Genomic DNA, 22,542 nt, shown 5'->3' with positions numbered 1-22,542 from the left:
ACAGAGAGACAGAGGAGAGAGAGAGAGAGACAGAGAGACAGAGGAGAGAGAGAGAGACAGAGGAGAGAGAAGAGGGGAGGAAGACGGCTGTAAAAATAGTGTGCGCACAAACTAAAGAGAGGCTGAGAGGGAGAGAGCGCCGGGGTGAGAACGAGAGAGCCAAGCCGAGAGAGAAAGAAAGAAAAGGGGGGGGGGGGGGGGGGCGACCAATAGAAACAATAAAAACAGAGGGGGCCGACTGCCTGTGAAGTGGGTTTTGGTCGCACGTGAGTGGGAGAGCGAGGGAGGCAGGGAGAGGGGGCGGAGAGAGGGAGGGGGATGGGCCCCGATGACATCATGTGTTGCTATAGCCCAGCTGCAGGACGGCAGGAAGATTAACAGGGAACATCTGCAGGCCGCGGGAAGCAAGCGAGCGGAGTGGGAGGAGGGGGGGGAACTTAACCCTTTCTATCCCAGGGAGGAGGGGGGGGGGACCCGAGTGTCAGAAACGTGGCCATCCAAACATCTCTGTGAACATCCATTCACGTCCCTGTTGCTTTGTCTTGTTCTCTCGCTCTCTCTCTCGCTTTCACACACACACACACACACTCGCCAAAATCAAAACAACTTGACCATAAATGGTCGGGGGAGTACGCCAGCCTCCCAGTAGCATTATCAGGGCTGCCTGGCTACATTGAACGAACGGCCTTCAGTGTATTGACTTTTAAAACCGGATCAAGAACATGTCATGGGCCCCTACATCCATACCCCCCCTCCCACACACACACATACACACACACACACCATCCTTCCCTTCCTAGGCGGATGTGACCTGTAACGACATCCTGTACTCTCAGACTCAAACAAAGGCTCAAAACGAGTGCGGCTTGCACTTCTGATAAAGCGAGGAACCGCCACACACACACTTTCCTTTCCACTCACATGCGGTGGACGACCTAGCGTTAGCTCAGCTTGCTCGGGGTGCGTGTGTGTGTGTGTGTCAGGGATGCGTGTGTGTGACAGAGGGGATTTGACGTTGGGTGTTGTCGAGGCCTGAACCCTCGCGGTGAATGCAGCCCTCGTGCGCTAATGGGAACCCCGTTAATCCCTCAAAATGATCGGTGCACCGTTGCCAAGGGTGGAAAATCCGCTGTTCGACATGGGAACGGCGAGGGGGGGGGGGGGAGGTGGCGAGAGGAGCAGTAGAGAGACCGATGGAGGTATAGAGACAGAGAGAGAGGACGCCAAGCACCCGAGGAAAGAGAGCGAGAGAGAATCAAGTGAGAAGAGAGGGAGAGAGAGACAGCCAGGGAGGAGGTAAACCGAAGGAGAGAGGGGGGGTCAGAACAAAAGCCAATAACTTCAATCCGGAGTTAGTCTTGGCACCTCGTCACTTATAGGGATTCATTGTTCGTTTAATTGGGCCGATCTCTGGCACTTAAAGACCGACAGAGCCTGCCTGTCTTGGCATAAACACAAGAAAAGCAGCGAGAAGAGAGGGGAGGGGGGAGAGAGGGAGAGGGAAAGGTTCTGGCCACACAAATGAATCTTTAGGGGACGTTTCCGATATCTGTGATTGGGGCGTGGTGTGTTGGGGTGGGGTGGGGTGGGTGTTTCTCAGGCTTGTTCGTATGGATTGCATCATGTGTGTCTGGAGCTGGGCCTACCCCCTACACCCTGACTTCCTGTCTCTTTCTCCTTGGTTCCTTGAAACACCACAAGAGCTTCCACAGGAAGGCTGCATTCACAGTATCGCAGCCAGGAGGCTAAATATAGAACTGAGGGCTGAACCACTGACACAATGGAAGGTTAGAGGAGAGGAGAGGGGGAGGAGAGGAGAGGGGGAGGAGAAGAGAGGGGGAGGAGAAGAGAGGGGGAGGAGAGGAGAGGGGGAGGAGAGGAGAGGGGGAGGAGAGGGGGAGGAGAGGAGAGGGGGAGGAGAGGAGAGGGGAGAGGAGAGGGGGAGGAGAGGAGAGGGGGAGGAGAGGAGCGGAGGAGGAGAGGGGAGGAGAGGAGCGGAGGACGAGAGGAGAGGGGGAGGAGAGGAGGAGGAGAGGGGGAGGAGAGGAGCGGAGGAGGAGAGTGGGAGGAGAGGAGCGGAGGAGGAGAGGAGAGGGGGAGGAGTGGAGCGGAGGAGGAGAGGAGGAAGAGTGGAGAGGGGGAGGAGTGGAGAGGGGGAGGAGAGGAGAGGGGGAGGAGAGGAGAGGGGGAGGAGAGGGGGAATAGAGGAGTGGAGGAGGAGAGGAGAGGGGGAGGAGTGGAGAGGAGAGGGGGAGTAGTGGAGAGGGGGAGGAGAGGAGAGGGGGAGGAGTGGAGAGGAGAGGGGGAGTAGTGGAGAGGGGGAGGAGAGGAGCAGAGAGGAGAGGAGCAGAGAGGAGAGGGGGAGGAGAGGAGCGGAGAGGAGAGGGGGAGGAAAGGAGAGGAGGAGAGGACAGGGGGAGGAGTGGAGCAGAGAGGAGAGGGGGAGGAGTGGAGAGGAGAGGGGGAGGAGAGGAACGTGGATTGACATCAAAAGGAGTGGGGGTGGGGTGAGGTATTCTCTTGGATATCACAGAAGTCTGAACCGCTGTGGCCTAACTCGTATTAATACCTAATCTCTGGAATCGTCTTACATGAAACACAATGAATGGTCAGCTGGCTGAACAACTTCACTGTGGACCAAAACTCCCAGTAGCTATGATTCTATTCTGAGAGATGACACCAGTTCAAGTGAAACGTTTGGAACGTTTGTAATACTATTACCATTGTTGCCTGGTTTCCATAAAAGAACCTTCAAGGACAACCCCTGACTACACAGATAATCATGTTTCAGAAAATCTATATTATACATTCGAAGCATACTATTCTTAGTTTTATTTTACTATTCCGGTGTGAGCCACAATTTACGTTCAGAGAATTACACACACACACACACACACACACACACACACACACACACACACACACACACACACACACACACACACACACACACACACACACACACACACACACACACACACACACACACACACACACACACACACACACACACAAAATGACAAGGCCTGTGCTTCATCCCAACCATTGTTAGCAACCCTTGTTAAACTCAACCCAGCAGAGCAGAAGGAAAGACGCTGACAAGTAGCCACATCCATAGCACAAAGCCCTCAGAGCACTTCCTGTTTGAATACTTCACCGTGTTTCTGCAGTAGGGGAAGTGCACTAGTTTACTAGCGTACCAGCATACTAGCGTGCTAGGCTACTAGCGTACTAGCATACCAGCACACGAGCATACCAGAATACTAGCGAACTAGCATAGAAGCACAGTAGCGTACTAGCATACTAGCATAGAAGCACAGTAGCGTACTAGCATACCAGCACACGAGCATACCAGAATACTAGCGAACTAGCATAGAAGCACAGTAGCGTACTAGCATACTAGCATAGAAGCACAGTAGTGTACTAGCATACTAGCATAGAAGCACAGTAGCGTACTAGCATAGAAGCACACTAGCATAGCGGGCTGCAGCGTACCTGCTTGCGCAGCTCCTCGGCGGTGACCCTCCGGAGGGGCAGGCCGTTGGAGGCGGGGCCCCTGGCCGAGGGGGAGCCCGTGTGGAGGAGGTGGTGGAGGTGGCCGTGTTCCCGTCGGGCCTCGGCCCTCTCGCTGCGCTCCCTGAGCGGGGGTGGGGCCTCCCGGGCCTTGGGCTTGGCGCTCTCTCGGGAGGATGTCTTGCTATGGCCGTTAAACACTGCAGGAGGGGGGAGAGGAGGAGGAGAGGGGAGGAGAGGGGAGGAGAGGGGAGGAGAGCTTGGGTCAGTTGCAACAAGTTGCAATTCATCAATTGTCTTGGACAAGAAACTCTTGTCAATAAAAATGTGTCAGGAACAGTGTGGAACATGAAGCTTTTTTCCCCCCCATCCGTGCACACAGGCACTTCTGTGTGTGCTGTCGAACACACCTGAGCGCACACACCCAGCAGTGTATTAAAAAGGCAGGCTTTTGGCAATTAGACAGCAAGCCATCAGCAAAATATGCATGATTTATAGGTGTACAAAAAACGGCCTTAGACAAGTGTGAATGACCCTGTTGAGAATGACTGCAGCCCCTGCCTTACCGTCGATCAAGTTTGAAGGGGGAGATTTAAAAAAATATATTTTAAGACATAAAGTCAGCCAGCAGAACGATTCCAATTAACACACTCAATACTGTTCTCTGTAGACTTTATGAGCTCAACTTCAGTTTTATGGAGTTTTAATATCAACAAGCATGGACTTATTTTTTTTAAATGACACCGGTGGCACACATTTTTACAAGCACACACACACACACCTATATTCACACACACACACTTCTCTCAAACACGTGTATGCTCGGGGCCCGTACGTTCCTGACACACACTTTTAGGATGTGCTCGGTTACTTTTGGTACACGACCACCAACTTTCTCCATCTCTCCCTATCCTCTCTCTCCCTATCCTCTCTCTCCCTATCCTCTCTCTCCCTATCCTCTCTCTCCCTATCCTCTCTCTCCCAATCCTCTCTCTCCCAATCCTCTCTCTCCCAATCCTCTCTCTCCCCCCCTCTCTCTCCCCCCCTCTCTCTCTCCCCCCCTCTATCTCTCCCCCTCTCTCCCCCCCTCTCTCTCTCCCCCTCTCTCTCTCCCCCTCTACCACCTTCTCCCCCCTCTCCCTTGCTGGGTGCAAGGCCCTGGTGTATCCAGAGAAGCTACCGGGCGAGGAAGCTGAACTCAGTAAAAGGTGTTTAATTTAGCTATGTAAACAAGCCCTGGGGTTGGGGGGTTGGAAGAGGGGGGTGGGGGAGGGAGGCAGAGCGCGGGGCTAATGAAAGCCGAGCTCTGTGGGTTTTTCCTGGCCGCTCGGCTCTGGCGAGGCCCCGGAGCACGCATAAAAAAAAGACACACACACACGCGCTGCCGGCGAGACGGAGGCCTGCCCACGTTGGGGAATATTAAAGTGTCACGTTTGACACGGCCCCTAATGCCTAATACGCTAATGCACCATGGGAGAGACGGGCTGAGGAGACAGAGAGATGGAGGGAGAGGGGGAGAGAGAGGGGTACAGGAGACGGAAAGAGAGATCTTGGCTCCAACTGTCGTTGTACATGGTGCACTGCAGCGATTACACGGCCTCCATATCTATGTAAGACCATTGCAGTTGGACTGTTGAGACTGGTGTTCTCTACACACTCTGGGCTTTTCTCTCACACACACTCCCCCATAAGTCAGGCCTGGACTGTCAACACACCGGCCAATAGAGCCTTGTGTGGTATGTATAGTGTTCAGGTTCACCCAGGGGTAGACAGGTGTGTGTGTGTGTGTGTGTGTGAGCACCAGATACCAGGGCTATAGTAGGTGACACCTCACCAATGCAAAAGGGTAGGTTTTGGGCTAGGGAACCCATCTCTGTCATGTACTGCCCCTCACAAACCCTTATACCCCCCCCCCCTCCCTCCTCTCTCTCAATCTCCCTCTCTCAATCTCTCCCTCCCACCAACAGAGGAAAGAGCAGAGTTCGGCGCTCACCTTTTGAACCCCTGGCTGTAAGTCTAGAGGCTGGGGGGGAACACTAAACCAGCTGCCCTCGTTTCACAGGGGAACGCCTGGCCGGCCGGATCTGGTGTTGCACAGGGGCCGGGGAAGGAGGGAGGGAGGGAGGGAGGGAGGGAGAAGGAGGTGGGATGGATGACAGAGAGACGAACGGGGAGAGGGGAGGAGGGGGAGAGGGGAGGAGGGGGAACTAGGGGACTGGGAGAGGGCTGTGGACCCTGTGAGCGTCGAGCATGGCGGCTACTTAAAAACTGGGAGCGTAGTTGCGTTTGCGCACGTGAGTGTGTGCGTGTGTGATTTTGGGAGTGTGTGCGAGATCGCTACTACCGTGTAAACGTGCGCGGCGAGGAACAGCACCATATGTTACTGACGGAGCGTGCTAGCTGACAACTACCCAGCCTGTCGACCACGACGCGTCCATGACTTCCGACAGTACTGGAGCGTTTCATTAACACGTCCCCGTCCCACACACACACGCACACTCTCTCTCCGGATACACCTCACACGCTTCTTGCTAAGCTGCTTATCTGTCAACATCAGCAGGATGCACTGTAGCCTGCTGCACTGTGTGTGTGTATCGACTCACAGGCCGAGCATCTTGGGGACGCGTTCAAATGATTCTGCATGTGTGAGCAGAAGAAGGGGATTTGAGGTTGCCTGTCTGTGTCTGTGTGTGTGTGTGTGTGTTCCCCCCTCGTTGCTCCCCCCTCCCCTCCCCCGGTTGTAAGTTGACTCCATAAGCACCTGGTTACCGCCTTCCTCGCTAAGTGTTAATTGGAGAGGAGAGACTGAGCGCTCCCTGACGCGCTCCCACGGGACCTCCCCTCTGCCAAACACAACTCATCCACACGCTCGCTCCTGACTTTCCTCTACCCCCCCCCCCTTCTCCCTCTCACCATCTTCCCCTACCTCTCTCTCTCTCTCTCTCTCTCTCTCTCTCTCTCCCTCCCCTGTCCCTCTCTCTCTCAAGAACTTGTTCTCCAACGTTCTCCTTCCTGTCTCCCTCTCTTCGTCTACCTCCACCTTCTTGCGTGTCTCTTTCGCCCTCTCCTGCTCTCTTCTCATCCTGGCTGTGCTGCCGTGCCGCTGGGCTATAAACACACAACATGCACATGGGTCCCACTGGAGGAAAATCCACCCGGCTCCTCTCTGGCCTAAGGCTACGCGTGACAGGCTGGGGTGTTTAAGGACTACAATTCCCAGAAAGCACCTGGGTGTATCTACACAGCCCACTTTGATAGACAGAGCGCAAAGAGGGATGTCTTAATGTCTTGTGGAGGCTGTCTTTTACCAGAAATACTTTGAATAAAAAACACGCATTTGCAAGATAGGTGCCTACCCTTGGTGAATGAGCTACTACTGAGGTGTTAAAAGTTAGGATAAGGAAGGCAACATTAGATTCTCATTGGGACAGAGCTACACCCAAAAGGCTGTGCTGTGCCACTGTTTAAAATCCCTCGAACAGTGATTGGTGGAGGGCGTCTGTACCGTGTCCATTGATTGGGTGTTTGCCCGGCGGCTTGCCCTTCCTGGGTGTGGACTGGCAGGAAGTGGACGCCAGACTGGGTGGCGGCTTGACGTCCTCGTACTCCTCCTCATCATCCAGCTCGTCCTCATCCTGAGAGCTGCCAAAGTAGGCCATGTTGCTGGGCAACGCTGAGGACCCTGGGACAGGGGGAAGGAGAGGAGGAGGAGGAGATGGGAGGGAGGTATTAACTTCAGTGTTCAAACCCCAAAAGAAGTGAAGCAAAACCTCTTCCACCCCCAATTACAATTTTGATCCTTATTCACGCACACACAAACACACACACACACACACACACACAGCATGTACCCCCACAAAAAAACACAGGTACTTAAGACTCTCACACATAGCTGACAAATTGACTAGCTTCACCTGCTGAATCTGCCACCTCGGAATCTTCCATACTGAATGATATTCTGCTGAGTCGGAGGGAGGCAGCAGTGCAACAGATCAGACTACTGTCTTCATGTTGGGCCTATCCAGTTACATACTACTCTGAATACTTCGCTAGCATTCAGAGCTGGGCAAAATGTTCCCGAACGGAATGCACACACACACACGCATGTACACACACACACACACACACACAACAAAACCCGTGGACGGGAGCTCAAAGCACCCTCTGCAGTCATAAAAACCAAATGATCGTGATAAATCTCAAGGCCTGTGCTCTGTTGTGCTTGCAAATCAGCCAAATTGCATATGTCAGAGATGATATAAAAGCGGACCCACAACAGTTTATAACAAACGATTGTAAACAATCCCACAAACAGAATGGATCCGCATGTTAAAGTGATATACACACACACACACACGGGTGCAAGGCCCTCTCTTCAGGAAGCGGCGGCCAAGCGTTTGGAGCGCGAGCGCCTGCATGTTACACCCGCGGTATCAAGTTGCCGTGTCCTCCAGGGACATAACCCATCACTGAGAGGCTCTCGGCTGCAGGAGACGACCTTAAAGTGCTCCCCAGCTTCCCAGAGTGCACTGGGGGGGAGGTGAAACCCCACACCTCTGGAGGATGGGGGGGGGGGGGGGAGTGAACGCGCATTGGGAACTCAGGGCCACCGGAGATTCATCCACGCCCTCGACTAAAGTTAAGAGGAGGGTAATTAGGATACAGGCCCGGGGCGTATGTACACGAGACTGATGTAAAACCAACAGTGTCGACAGACCAACCTCTACCTCCTTCACTCATTTTGGGCTCCTTCTCCTCTCCAATATCTAATACACACACACACACTCCCTGCCTCCTGTTCCCTGCATCCCTGCCTCCTGTTCCCTGCATCCCTGCCTCCTGTTCCCTGCATCCCTGCCTCCTGTTCCCTGCATCCCTGCCTCCTGTTCCCTGCATCCTGCCTCCTGTTCCCTGCATCCCTGCCTCCTGTTCCCTGCATCCCTGCCTCCTGTTCCCTGCATCCCTGCCTCCTGTTCCCTGCATCCCTGCCTCCTGTTCCCTGCATCCATGTTTCTGCAGGTAAATATCCAGGATAATGACAATGATCTTGTGGCATGTTCTAATGTTTCTCATCAATGCAACATGAGCTCTGCCTGGCTGGCTGGCTGGCTGGCTGTATGACCGCATAAGGGTCTTGCTGGCTGGGTGCCGGGCTTTATAGCTGGATGTCTGCCCTGCCAACTGGCTGGCTAGCTCGGAGCATGGGTGGAGCACAGGAAACACTGCATTATTGAAGGCAGCCTTATTAGTAAGCTGTAAATCTGCATTTTATTTCCCCGTCGAGGCTACAGTGCAACGACCAGGGGATCGACTAGTAAAGTACGAATAGCTCTTCTTAAGTGTCATGAGGCAAAGATTCCTTTCAACAGATAATCCTGCACTCAGCAAATCCACGGTGCGGATTTTCGCCTTCCGGATTACGCTGCAATTTCAATGTGTGTGTGTCTAGGTCTGTGACCCTGACATTTTTATTTGGCCAGTGCTAATCAGTATTGTGAGCCCAGTAACCCACAACACGACACACACTCACACAAAGCCCTGTGTCCCCTCTAACCCTGAAACGACCGCCTATCCCTCCGTCCCTTCCTCCATGCCTCACCTATAACCCCTGAGCCACACAAAGAGCAGGCTGTCTGGGGCCACAGCTGCCCAGGCAGCCCTCCCGAGGTTACACACTCCATTGTGTCAGCATGTGACCACTGGGTGAAGTGCGTGTGTGTGTGTGTGTGTGTGTGTGTGTGTGTGTGTGTGTGTGTGTGTGTGTGTGACCATGAGCTGGCCTTTGGTGACCAAAGGGGGTCAAATGGGGGGAGTCACCAAGAGAAAAAGAAAATGTTTGTGTGTGTGTGTGTGTTTGTCATGTTTGATATGGGATTTAGACAACTGTGCTGTCTAAGACTATACTGTGGAGTTTAATCAAGAGAGCTGTGTATTCGTAGTTTGACAAACCTGGTATGTAGGAACCAATCCAGTTAATGACAAATCCTTTCCATGTCGCTGTTCACACATCGTTAACCAAGTCTCAAGCTAATACATGAAGGATACATGACCCAGCGCCAAAACGCCAAACAGTTTTCATGTCTAAAATGTCTAACAGACCCAACAAGTCCTAGGTACCATTTCAAAAGTGTATAAATTTAACTAACCTTCGTTTTGCCACGGGGAGTAACCTGAAATTAAATGCGGTGAAGCTAGAATTAGTAGGACATAGACAAAAAAAAAAAGGGCAGAATTTTGAATGGAATTCCTCTCAAAATGTTATTCTACAATTCTACACATTTCAATGTAAATGATACGGTTGTGTACAATAGGCGTCTGTGAATGACCGGGCCGTTTTACCATCAGTAATAAGCTCATGATTGTGGATGAAGCAGCCTATTCTGTGGACACACAATGGCAGGAGAAGCGGGGATGGTTAGGGTTACTAGAATGCACCCATGAACCGTGGTGAGGATGTCAAGAGCGATGAGGGGGGGAGGGTGACACATGAGCTAGCACGGGCTAGCCCGTTAGCATTAGAGTACAGTACACTGAAACACAACAGGGAGTGGGGAGCTTTAGTCACGACTAGGCCTACTGTTCCCCACAGGGTGGACGACACCTGACACTTCAAACTTTGATTTGGCTCCAGGTCAGGCCTGCAGTGAGGGCCATACCAACCCTAGCAACAGTGGGTTGGGGTGAGACGTGAGCAGAACGGTGATGCCGCCATATGATTTGCCCCGCAGGCCCGCAGGTCTTAGTCTGACTACGAAACAAAAATGAAGGAAATACATATTCATCCGAAGTCAAACCAGACTCAATGGGAATAATGATAGACTTTAGGAACAGTAAGGAGTTTCAAACTACAGAGCCCGTCATTCGTGTGAATCTTTAAACACGAGCAGCAGGCATGACAGACTCGGCGGCTGAATCCTTTGAGCGTTTCTCGTGTCCTGTGTGTCCAGTATCAATGCATGTCAAATGTCTAGGTTTAGTCGAATCTCAGAGTAAAAAATAAATAAAAAATTTCGAGCTCCTTTTTGGATCAGGCCCGGGCGGCCGAACAGAAAACAAAGGTGAGCGGGACGGAGACACACGGAGGAGGAGAGGAAGAGAGAGAGAGTGCTCAGAAAGGCCAGACCCCAAACCCAGAAGCCGGAACAGTAACACCTGCTTCACATTGCTGTGTATTTTTATTTGGGCGTCACTTTCAAAGCATGCCCCATGTATGACCGGATAGGACAGGTCGTACAGATGTAAAAGGTGACTCAAGGGTGCCATGTTTGGGATCGTACACCTCCGTACGGACCCATCTGAAGCGGAATGTTTCACAACTCCTGCGCAGTTGCCAATCGTTGGGAAGAACAAACATTTGGAGCACGTCCACCCTCTGCAGAAAGATCCGGAAAGATACTGATGAAGATACGTTTACAGTGTGAACGTGGGGCCTCCTAACAACAGAGCCACGGCACATTGTGAGCCAGACCTTGTGATTGGCCGCTCCATTCAGTGGGTGGGGTTTAGGGATGATTTATTCGTGAGCTGGGAGCCAGTAGGGGCCTGGTCTTTCTGACACGGCGACCCCAAGTGTCAATAGACATCTGTGTGCACACACACACGGACACACTTACAGACTACACCCAAGGCAATTGCACAAATTGCAGCCATCCAGTGCTTTGAAGGCCACGGTGGGAGCAGTATTACGTCTGCAAAGCCTTTGTTATTCTTTTTGTTTTTAACTGATAAACAGCTAACCTCAATGGAACCTTCCCAGCTAAAAGCTAAATGGCATTCATAATGTAATAGTGATGAAAATAATAATAATAATAATAATGTATTCTTTAGCAGACACTTTTATCCAAAGTACAGCACAGAAGGGAATTGAACCAGCGATCTCTTGATCTGCAGTCAAACACTCGCTCTAGCACTGAGCTATACCCTTCCTGTTCTGCAGTAGATTTGGTACAGTCAGTCGTTTAAACAGCCAAACAAGTGAGCTTGACACAGCAAGCAACATCATTAAATTGCTAACTAACAGACCCGCTAACAGACAGAGAGAGACGGAGAGAGACATGGAGAGAAAAAGAGCGACGGAGGATTTGCATTCCTGAATTAACCCAAACTATGAACCATGATCGGCCCCAGCTCAAGGAGGAGTCGCCGGGCAAATGTAATCAGTCAGAACCACCATCCCCAGAGAGGCTATGGCTAACCAGGTCACCATATACACGCACACACACGTGAGCTTGCACACATGCGGGCCCGCGCACACACAGACGCATACACGCAAGCTCACACACACACGTATACAAACATGCATATACACTAGACACACCCTTCAGTTGGGCCTAATTGAATAGAAGTCTCCCATCTCGTCTCTGGTCAGAGGCGATAGGCTAAATGCAAGGCGCGAGATTGCGCAGGGGCCTGGTAATGATGAGAGCGTAGACCGAGGTCAGTTCTCCGGTCGGCTGGCTCCAGATAGAGGCCCTCTCCTCTGGAATGGGGTTGGTAGAGCGGAGAGGAAGGCCCCAAGGGCACTTGAGGTAAATATCTTGTACATAAACAGCCTGAACTCACTCACACACACACACACACACACACACAGGAAAACGAACACTTGGAATTGGCTATTATGTAATATGAGGGTAGGAGGGGGGGGGGGGAGGTATTGTAGGGAGTGTTATTCATTTACCAGCTTATCTTCGCTTATCTAATCTAGAGTTTGTGTGTGTGTGTGTGTGGGGGCGAGAACTTGTGCGTTAAATCGCAGCAGCGTTCGCCCGTGTGTGTGTGTTTGGGTGTGTGCGAGTGCACGTCCGCATGCGAGAGCGCCCGGGGTGAAGCAGGGAGGGATAGCACTGTATGTCACAGCCCACGGGGAGCCCTCCCCACTGGCAAACAAACGCTCCCCGAAGCCCCTTCCTGGCTCAGTGCTGCCCCCCCTGGCCTCAGGCTGGAGAAGGGTGAGAGTGCACCGGGGGGCCCCGAGACGAGACAGACCACCAGGAGGCCAGCCTCCATGATGGATTCCTCCGAGGTCCTAAACACTGCTCGTGAAGGGGATTTGAGTGGGCCTGTGCGACGTAAAGCACAGTTCCTTTACGAATACTAGTCGTGGGGTTGCTGTTTTGGGGGTTTTCGTGTTACTCAGCATTGCATCAGGAGGCAGCCAGGTCTTGAGAGGGTTTGAAAACACTTCTGCTCCCGGGGGTTGTGGGGAAGAGAAGATGTGTTTTGGTCATTATGTTGATTAAATCCCAGCTAAATAGGAAATGACTGATTGGAAGCCAAAACGCGTGGGATACGCAGCTCAGCTCAGAGTGAAAATGTGGTGCCAAACCACATGAGAAATCACAAAAGGAACCACAGCTCGTTCCCAGCCCCTGCTATATATCACTCCAACAGGTTGGAACATTCCAGAGAACCTCGTTACTCAAAGCGTTCTGTAATGCTGTCAGAGAGAGCTGAGACTTAGGCAAACGAGTCCTGTTTGACAGATAAGATATCTGAAACCTTTCTTTTTGGAGCCTGTTTGAACATTGTGACCATCAAAGTGCTTGCAGAGGACAAAGTTTAATCGTCTGGGGGGTGGAATGGTTTTACATTCAACTGTATGCATTCATTCTTTTGTCCAAATACCAAGAAAACGCCAAGCCAGTGCGGCATATAATCAAGAGCAAGAAATGGCCAGTTCTAGCAGCCTCACGGAGGTACAGTAGCTGGCAGAGAAGGCTCCATCTCTTACTAGACACAGCCTTACAGGAAGAGAAACGCACACTGACCCTCCCTTAATGCCAGACCACCCTCAAAATCACATACAGCCAAGTATCATTTCCTGTTACAGTTTTATGTATTATATTTATATGTATGTGTATATATACTGTACATATATTAATATTTTTGGGGGCAGTAGAGGTTCTATACACAAACAGGGGCCTGGAAACCAGCTGGACCAACACAAGGGCTTCAGAGATACAGTATGAAGACTTTTAAAGGGAATCAAAGCCGCACGGGCCCTCTTTGAACGCTGACAAAGTTCAAACGATTCTCCCTCGTGACTCCCATACAGTATCTAGTCCTACCCGGGACAGGCAGGCGCGAGCGCGCGTGCGGGCGCACACACACACACACACACACACGGTGACTCCGGATTTGGGTCCTTTCCATAGCTAACAACCAGGTGAGAGAGCAAGACCCTGGGAATGAAAATGCCATTACGACAGAACAAGCTCAACTCTGCAGGGTGCGCGAGCACACACACATACACACACACAGATCCAGACACACGCACAAAGCCAGCGAGAGGTGCTATAAATACCGTGTAGACTGGAGTATACTGTGGAAAAAACACATGGGAAAAATGAGTCCCAATAACATGCCAACTGGTCAGAAATGAGCTTAGCATTTCAGTGACATGACCAACTGGTCAAGCGTTAGCTTAACATTCTGACATTATTATCCAACTGCTCATGAATTAGCCTTGTCTCTTCATCCTAACAAAGTTAAGGCAAGAATTAGCTTAGCAACAACCATGGCTACCAGCCCTAACAGTAAACACAGGCCTCTTTTAGTGAGCTAGCTGAACACTAAGCTAGCTGTCTAGCTCTTCTATCCTCCATCTGTTCGTCACGTTCGGGGGATAAGAGCCATCACTGGACAGCCAAACCCTGTCAACAGAGGTTTACTACAGAAGGTCTGTTTCATACAATCACCAACTCGGTAGTCCTAGTCATAACTCTACAGCAGTTATGTTCTATAAGCATTCTACACTGGCCCTGTCTCAATGCCCCTCCCTGCCTCTAACTCTCTCCCTGCCTCTAACTCTCTCCCTACTCATTCTGACCCAGTTCTGCCGCCAGGCTCTTTAGCCTACTTTGACGGAGTCGTCCAAGGTTAATGGAGAGGGGAGCTTCATCTCGAGCTCCGCGTGCGTGTTCCCGGGAGGCTGGTGCTGGGAGCGGCCGTGTCAGGGTGATTAGAAGATGCTGGGCGAGAACAGGGACGAGCTTACTGGTGGATCGGTGCGGATGGCAAAGACTGTTTGGAGACAACTCATTTTCGGCTGTTTTTACGACTTGTACGCGGTGCCCGAGACACACACACACACACGGTTGTCTCCTACGTCCCTGTAAGGGCTGTGTGTGTGTGTTTGTGTGTGTGTGCTACACGTGTGTGTGCTACACGTGTGTGTGCGCGCGCGCGCGTGTGCATGTGTGTGTGTCCAGTATGCTGGAGCTGAGCGCCGGCCGCAGATATTCCATACTGGCGAGTTAAAAGGTAACCTATGGACGAGGGCTAATGGGTAACTTCTAAGGAGGCTCCGCTGCCGTCAACATTTGCTTTGCCAGGGCACTGCAGTTCAACCAGCATCAAGCCATAAAACTAGAGCATCATCACAGTGTGTCAATGACCCAACACCTCTGACGGAACTGTTCCTTCGGCATCATGACCGGGGCAGGGGGAGGATGGTAGGCAGGCAGGCAGACCAGAATGGAAGCCTGGGACCTTCTTAAAATGAGTGGCTGGGTAGCTGAAGTGTTTGCCTGGCAGGATGGGGAGGGGGGGGGGGGGAGGGGGGGGGATATCTTTGGGTACTCGGTGTATACGTGGAGATGTGTGTGCCATGTTTCTATGAATGAGTGAGTGAGCTAGAGAGTGAGTGAGGTAATGAGTAAGTGAGTGCGGTGGTGAGTGAGGTAGTAAAGTAGTTAGTGAAGTAGTGAGGTACTGTGAGTGAGTGAGGCAGTGAGTGAAGTGAGTGATGTAGTGAGTGAGTGAGGCAGTGAGTGAGTGATGCAGTGAGTGATGTAGTGAGGCAGTGAGTGAGTGAGTGAGTGAGTGAGTGAGTGAGGCAGTGAGTGAGTGAGTGAGGCAGTGAGTGAGTGAGTGATGCAGTGAGTGATGTAGTGAATGATGTAGTGAGGCAGTGAGCGAGTGAGTGAGTGGGCGAGGCAGTGAGCGAGTGCTTGCTGAAGGGCTCCGGGCCTACCTCTCAGACACAGGAAGGTGAGGAAGTCCTCGGTCTTGGGCTTGCGTCGTGAGAGGTCGGTGATGCCGGAGGGGGTGGGCAGAGTGGCGTCGGCCACCTTGACTGGCGTGGTGCTGGGGGAGTTGGGCTGCGACTGGGCAAACTTCCTCTGGGCCTGCAGTCTGGGTCTGGAAAACACACAGTGGGGTCACGGTTGAACACACATCGGTACACAATGTTCACACACACACACACACAGCTTTGTACAGTATACATACCCACTCACAGATAAGGGAGGGTACATACAAACAGAAACACGCAGTCAAGTACAGGACAGAACGACACACAGACAGATAGAGCCTGGCTCTATGTCAACCATGTCTGTCTGCATCATATGATTCCAGCACACTATCGTTCCCGGTGAAAAAGCCTGCATGAAGCAAGTGTACCACACCGGTGACCATCCTGTCCAACACACTGTCCCTCGTCCCTCTGACAGAGCAGCCTGCTCTCAGGCCCCTCCCAGGCGCATGGTTGTCACAGCAATGTCCCAGGGAGGTCCAAATGACGTCACTTTGGCGTTAATGCAACATGCGCCTCGTTCCCCGAGAGGTCGTCACCACCCTCCCGACCTCTCTTCCAACACACACACACACACACACACACGTGCAACATATACAAACTACAGGCACCCTCCACTTAAAGCAGCACCTGCCAGCGGTGTTCCGTGGCGGTAACTGGCGACTTTATTTGTGTCTGCCGTCTTCCGGAACGTAATTAAGTTCTCCATTAGACAGTGGCGGGACCTTCGCTGTAGCTGACAAATGATAACATGCTACAAAGGATGTTTCAAATTGCCGACTGACTTCCAAGGGCGGCTTCTCCTTTATGCTCAGTATCTCTCCACCTGTTCGCTTTTATTGCGGCGGCACAAGTTCTTTTCGGCTTTTTTGTGGCTTTTCAGATCACTCTCGCTCATGCTTTTCTTTCGCTTCCGTGGACGGTTCCGGAAGCCCGGTCGGAATACTAAGAGGAAGACCGACACTGACCTCAGCTCACCAGACGTCTTTATCTCATACCCACGTCCAGCACACAAACACACGCACAAGCAAAAACCAAAACACAATCTCATGACACCCCCCCCCCCCCCACACACACACACACCTTTCAAAAGACACACTCCTGTCCTCTGTGCTCAAAGAAAACGTCTCCCAACGCCCCCTCGTCTCCCTGCTGGCCGTCGTCGGGCAGAAAGAGACGTGGGGCCGCCACCGGCTTGCGAATTAAAATTCCCCGTCCAATCAGACGCTTGTTACCGCTGATTTGGCGGCAGCACCGGCTCCTCCGCCGCGCGACAGACACAGATGGCGGGAGGTCATTGTCAGCCCGCGATCGGAGCCTCAGAGTGTGTGACTGCAGGCTCGATTCTCTCATCGAGCTCCGCAAGAGAAAGTGGGGAAGAGGGCGGGGGGGGGGGGGGGCTGCTTGCTTTATGAGACCCAGCGGTTATTTCTCAAATATTCAGAGAGCGAGAAAAATTTTCAGCGAAATGCGTTTGTCTGTGAGCTGTTAAGGGAATGGAGGTGTGTGTGTGGGGGGGAGAGGGGGTGACATGCCAGAGAGCACTGACTGAATTCCGTTCGTAACGCTGGGGGCCTAAGCTTTTCCGATTACACTTCGATCTACACAGAGGCGTGCAGGCAAAATGTGCCGATTACATTTTAGCTATGCGTTAATGCAATCTTTTACCGAAGCCACATTTCTGTGCCGGGGAACAAAAAAAAGAAATATTTGCTTTTAGACGGTTGAAAAGGTAACTACAAAAGGCTGCTGTTTTCTCGTCTGTGCACAGACAGATCGAAAGCAAAGGAGTAACTACGGGGGTTGGCAGTTCAATCACCTCCGCAACAGTATCTTGACAGGTGTCAATGCAGAGGGCACGCTCTGGGCTCGATCTGCGTCTGCTAGTTTGACCCAGGGACAATCTGCTGCGCACATGTGTGCGCTTCTGTGCCTGTGTGTGTGTGTGTGTGTGTGCCTGTGTGTGTGTGTGTGTGTGTGTGTGCCTGTGTGTGTGTGTGTGTGTGTGTGTGTGTGTGTGTGTGTGTGTGTGGGTGTGCGCGAGATCTGGTGTGTGCCTGTGTTCCAGCACATGACAAGTGGCGAGGACAGGAGAGAGAGGAGTGAGAGAGAGAAAGAGAGTACAAGAGGGAGAAAACAACCTAAAAGCCAGCAGGGCAGGCGGAAGGAGCCTAACGTGCCCCGTCACACCTGCTGGTGGGGAGGAGCCTAACGTGCCCCGTCACACCTGCTGGTGGGGAGGAGCCTAACGTGCCCCGTCACACCTGCTGGTGGGGAGGAGCCTAACGTGCCCCGTCACACCTGCTGGTGGGGAGGAGCCTAACGTGCCCCGTCACACCTGCTGGTGGGGAGGAGCCTAACGTGCCCCGTCACACCTGCTGGTGGGGAGGAGCCTAACGTGCCCCGTCACACCTGCTGGTGGGGAGGAGCCTAACGTGCCCCGTCACACCTGCTGGTGGGGAGGAGCCTAACGTGCCCCGTCACACCTGCTGGTGGGGGGGGGGCGGCTGGCTGCCCTTCAATTGTTGGCGACTCGACAGGCCGGAACCAGCTCGTCGCCACACAAACAGAGGGGATTGGTTTCACAGGCCGGCCGGTCGTCAGGCTGTTAATGGAGCCCGGATCGCTTTTCATACAGAGTGACTGGCTGACTGTAAAAACATGAGCCAGCAGAAGAAAAAAAAGAAAAAAAGAAATTGGCGACAAACGGCATCGCAGGCCCTGTAGAACTGGACTGGGGAGGACTGAAGGAATGGACAGACTCCGAGAGGAAGGAGGGGTTGTTGTGACATGAGGGGAGGGAGAGAGAGTTGGGTACAAGGCAAGTAGGAAAGAATAGGAGGTAGAAACTAGAACTGAGAGGTGGATGAAGTAGAGTCTTATCCGTCACATAGCCAGTACGGTGACAAAAACAGCCTTCCAAGTACACGCCCAAAAACTCAAAAGTTGTTGACGCGCCCAAACACACAACCACCTTTCAAACACACACCAAACTCGCCCTCAATCCCAGCCTACCCATAACAGGCTAAGCTAATAACTAGACACAGGCAGTAACCCAATAGAGCGATGAGCCCGTTCACTGAAGCCTTCAGAAATCCGACCTGGATCCGTTTTCATGGGGATGTGCCTCACACATGAACAGGGGATCTATTTAACTGCCGCCCGGCCGTTAAAGAGGAGCACGGTTTAAGACGGGCCAATAAAAAGATGGGGACCACTCCGTTCCCAAACCTCCTGTCTAGACGGCGCCACAGCCGTGCAACACCACTTAAGAGCACTTTCCTTCTTTTTTCTTTTTCCCTGGCCTATCCTTGTCCTTGCAGTTACACAGTGGGGAGGTGGGACCTGATTGGTCATGCTGTGAATGGTGCCATGTTCACACTGCAAGTAAGTGCTTGGTGAGTATCTACTGCTCAGATTAGACTAATCGTATTGGATCTGGGGGGGGGGGGGGGGGTGTTCTTTATTTTGTATTCACATAAAAAAAATACATAAACGGGGCCTATATCTGATTCCAGTCTGAACAGGTCACGGCCCTGAACTGACCCGCATGCGTCGAAGAACAAAGGCTGTTCACCTGTAGCAAAAAAAACGAATCCATCTGAGGTGTACCACCTCACTGCCCATCCCCTCCCTCCGCACCAGCTTCCACGTCTGGACTGACCTACTAACTACTGAGTGGAATCCAACATCTTAGAATGTTGTTGGAACGTTGTTAGAATGTTAGAATGAAGTAAAAGTCACATGAATCGAGACTCGACTGTTGTTTTGACTCATGTTGCACCGCATGATATCCAGACCCGTATCCAATTTAGGACCTTGTGAAAGTAGCCCGAGTCAGACTTGACAAGATCAGACCCCATGTGATTTGTGCTGGTCACACTTTTTTGAGAAAAAGAAGAGGTCTGAGTCGTATGAACTAAAGAATCATCTGATTTGGCCCACTTCTGTCTGCGCGTTAAGGTAGCCTCGTTAGGCCTATTGGCTTGTACACAAACTTGTGTAAACAAGGATTTCCTTAGTTTAAATAGTGGGGTTAGAAAGGCATGTGTCAAGCTAACCTTCCATAAACTGCCTTTAAGGAGAACCGAAACGATCACCTGGCCTCTTTCTGCACGGACATGGAGGGAGGAGAGCACCGGCGAAAGAATGCTAAACGTTTCCACAGGGAAGCTCTCGAGGACTCCGTGACCTTTTCGAGGCGCCCCAACGTGTAAACGTGAATCTCTCATCAGGCCGAGATGGATCCGTTCACATGTGACCGCACTCCTGAGAGGAAGCAGATGTCGGGGAACCGCCAAACATGCCCAGAGGAGAACACGGAGACCTCTAACCCCCGGGAGCCTGTCTCCGTGAGGAGGGACTTACCACCACCCACCCCCCCCACCTCGACCGGTCCGTCATGGCTCCTTCATTCTGAAGGAGGGGGCAGGGGACGATTTCGGATGACACGGCGTGCTTTTCGGAGGGCGGCCGGCTCCTTTCGGGACCGCGGGTGAGCTTGGACGAGCTGGTGGGGTTGAGGCGCGACTACTTACACGGCCGTCATTCTGAGGGGGGGAGGGGGGGGGGGGGGATCTGTGGCGAGGAACAGATCGGCGCAAGCGAAAAAATAAAAAAGATTGACATTTGAAACATCGATATGAAAGGGGAGGAAAAGGACACGAACCAGACAAACGAAAGATAACGGAGAGGGGGAGAGCGAGCACGATAACCAATAAGACGAAAGGTGGGAGAGGCCGACTTGAGACTGAAAAAGCCAGACACTGACGAGACAGAAAGGAGGGAGGGAGACAGAAGAAGGAAAGGAAGAAGGAGGTATAGAACACCTGCAGCAGCAGGAAGAGGCCAGCCCCGGAGGTGGGAGGTGGTGGGATTACTGCACGACTTCCCCCCCCCGCCCCCCCCCTTCTGCCATAGTTAATCACACCTCTCTCTCTCCTCTCCTCCGCGCCCCCCCCCTCCCCTCCCTCCCTCCCTCCCTCCTACCCTCCCAGCCCCTCCGCTCTCTTCAAAGGCAGGCCCCGGCTGTCTGATGTAACATGTGCAGCCGCGCTGTCGATTTAGCTTTCAAACCAGGCACCAGAAGAGAGACGGGGGGGGGGAGGGGGGGGGGAGAGAGAGAGAGGAAGGGAGACCGCATGCATCCCCTCTCTTCCTGTGACGTCTGCGGGACCAAAAACAACTGCCGGATTGCTCGTTCGATCCCAAGCAGTCTCCTGGGCCAGAGCACCCGCGCTGCCGTCCAGCCAGCCAATACGTGATTCGTTCGGAGTGGGACAGGGCTGTGTATCACACAGGGCTACGGGAGCCACTGCGGGTTCAACAGTTCAGCAGGCTGCCTCCGTGGCCCTGAGCCACTCTCCCCACCCCCCACCCCCACAATCACCGCCATCAGCAGAGGACTTCGAACCGACTTGCAGACAGAAAGGTACACAAACCGTCGTTGAATAACACCCAAGTCAAGGAAGACAAATACCACCATCCCCCCCCCCCCCCCCGCACAGACATTCTGTTCAAGTGGTAGTGGAGGATAGCCGGCCAAAACAAAGCAGGTCTGACAGACACACACGCACACTTTGGCTAATGTGTTTATTGCTTTTCTGCCTGTGGTTGTCCAGAACGTAGGAGAGAGATGGGGGGGGGGGGGGGGGGGGGGGACTTCCCACTGAAGAGGTGGCACAATCATGACAAATGAGGGGATTCCATTCCAGCACAGTAAACTCGCGAAAAGACTTCACTGCAAACAATGTCCCAAAATAACCTGAGAGGAAACAATGGAACTGAAAAAGAGCCAGTGCAGCCAACTTAGCGCTGAGACACGCTCTCTCTCTTTATTTGCTAGGGAGCTATTCTGACGGTGGAGTTTAAACAGCGATGTGCCGTGCCGGCAGGGATTGTTAATATCCTAAAGAGCTGCCATCTTAGGTCAGGAAGCCTCCCAAGCCTAGAAAGACCCGAGAAGGGGAGACAATGAGAGACGAGTTAAGGGGATTTGTCGAGAGAGAAGGAGCGAGAGAGAGAGGAGAGAGACTGAATGTTAAATCAATGAAATGAAATTTCTCCCACACACACGCACACACACATGGTTAGAGAGGAAGAGAAACGGAGACGATGAGAGCAAACGGGAAGGAGTTTGAAAGCGAGAGACGACACACACACACTTAGCCCGACAGCAGCGCCAGGCAAGAGGAGTGTCTCTAAAGCCAACACACAAGGAGGTTAATAAAGACCTCTACTACACACACACACGCACACACAGCCATGGGCATGTGATGTGAGTACTCTTACTCATACACACACACACACACGATGGCAACGCCCTGACTGTGCCTCCCAAACTAATAAGCATTTGTTGTCTTAATCTAGCCTCTACGCACGCACGCGTGTGTGTGTGTGTGTAAAAGATGCTCTTTGTGTGCTCATTTACAGCGGTAGGCAAGTTTTTTTGGGTCGCCTTTGAACTCTTCCTCCTTGGCAGGCCGACAGTGCTTGAGGAGCACATGCAAGGGGCATGCCTGTCCTCGCTGCTCATCTGCTGATAAGCAGCGCTCCAGACCGGTCTTACCTTCGCATGGTCGCTACACACCAGCTTGTGTGCGTGCGTGCGCATGTGTGCGTGCGCATGTGTGTTGGGCGCCCGGATACATAAAATAATTACAGCGCGAGCAGGCCCTGAGTTAGGGCGCCGTCTGCGGCGCCGAGCTGCGATTCGTCTTGACGCGTTCCACCGAACCCACTTTACATGTCCGTTTACAGTACAGCTGATCAATACTGTTATTACAGCTCGCTGGGGCGCACGGGCGCGTTTTGGATGGGCGGGTAAGGGCGTTTATGTCTTCCTGATACGGTGCGAGCGATTGTGGATTACTGACAGGGAAAGACCTTGTTGACACGATGAGGAGTGCGTGTACGTGTGCGCGCGCCAGGTTCCAGCCATGTGTGTGTGTGTGTGTGTGTGTGTGTGTATACTTGGCACTTAAACGTACAAGCAC

At 52.5% G+C, this 22,542-nt stretch overlaps 1 protein-coding gene across 1 annotated transcript; it reads right to left on the bottom strand.

Moving 5' to 3' along the window:
• Positions 1-3,471: 3,471 nt before the first annotated feature.
• LOC134006937 (protein Jumonji-like) lies at positions 3,472-22,123 on the bottom strand. The gene is made up of 5 exons (XM_062446050.1): positions 22,116-22,123; positions 15,488-15,654; positions 9,660-9,683; positions 7,019-7,195; positions 3,472-3,713 (listed from the first exon to the last, which is right to left on the bottom strand). The coding sequence occupies exons 1-5, from the start codon at positions 22,121-22,123 to the stop codon at positions 3,472-3,474; spliced, it is 618 nt and encodes a 205-aa protein (XP_062302034.1).
• Between the last annotated feature and the right edge of the window lie 419 nt (positions 22,124-22,542).

Source organism: Osmerus eperlanus, chromosome 20 (assembly GCF_963692335.1).
Source record: "Osmerus eperlanus chromosome 20, fOsmEpe2.1, whole genome shotgun sequence".
Taxonomy (NCBI): domain Eukaryota; kingdom Metazoa; phylum Chordata; class Actinopteri; order Osmeriformes; family Osmeridae; genus Osmerus; species Osmerus eperlanus.
The sequence above is the reverse complement of the archived record's forward strand: the minus strand, read 5'-3'. Positions and strand labels throughout refer to the sequence as shown.

Bases quoted from the DNA above. Each gene is read 5' to 3' on its own strand.
- LOC134006937 (XM_062446050.1), bottom strand. The intron at 7,196-9,659 runs GTTAGTTAAATT...CCCCTGTCCCAG, and splicing joins CTCCCCGTGGCAAAACGAAG to GGTCCTCAGCGTTGCCCAGC. The intron at 3,714-7,018 runs GTACAGACGCCC...CCCCTCCTGCAG, and splicing joins ACACCCAATCAATGGACACG to TGTTTAACGGCCATAGCAAG.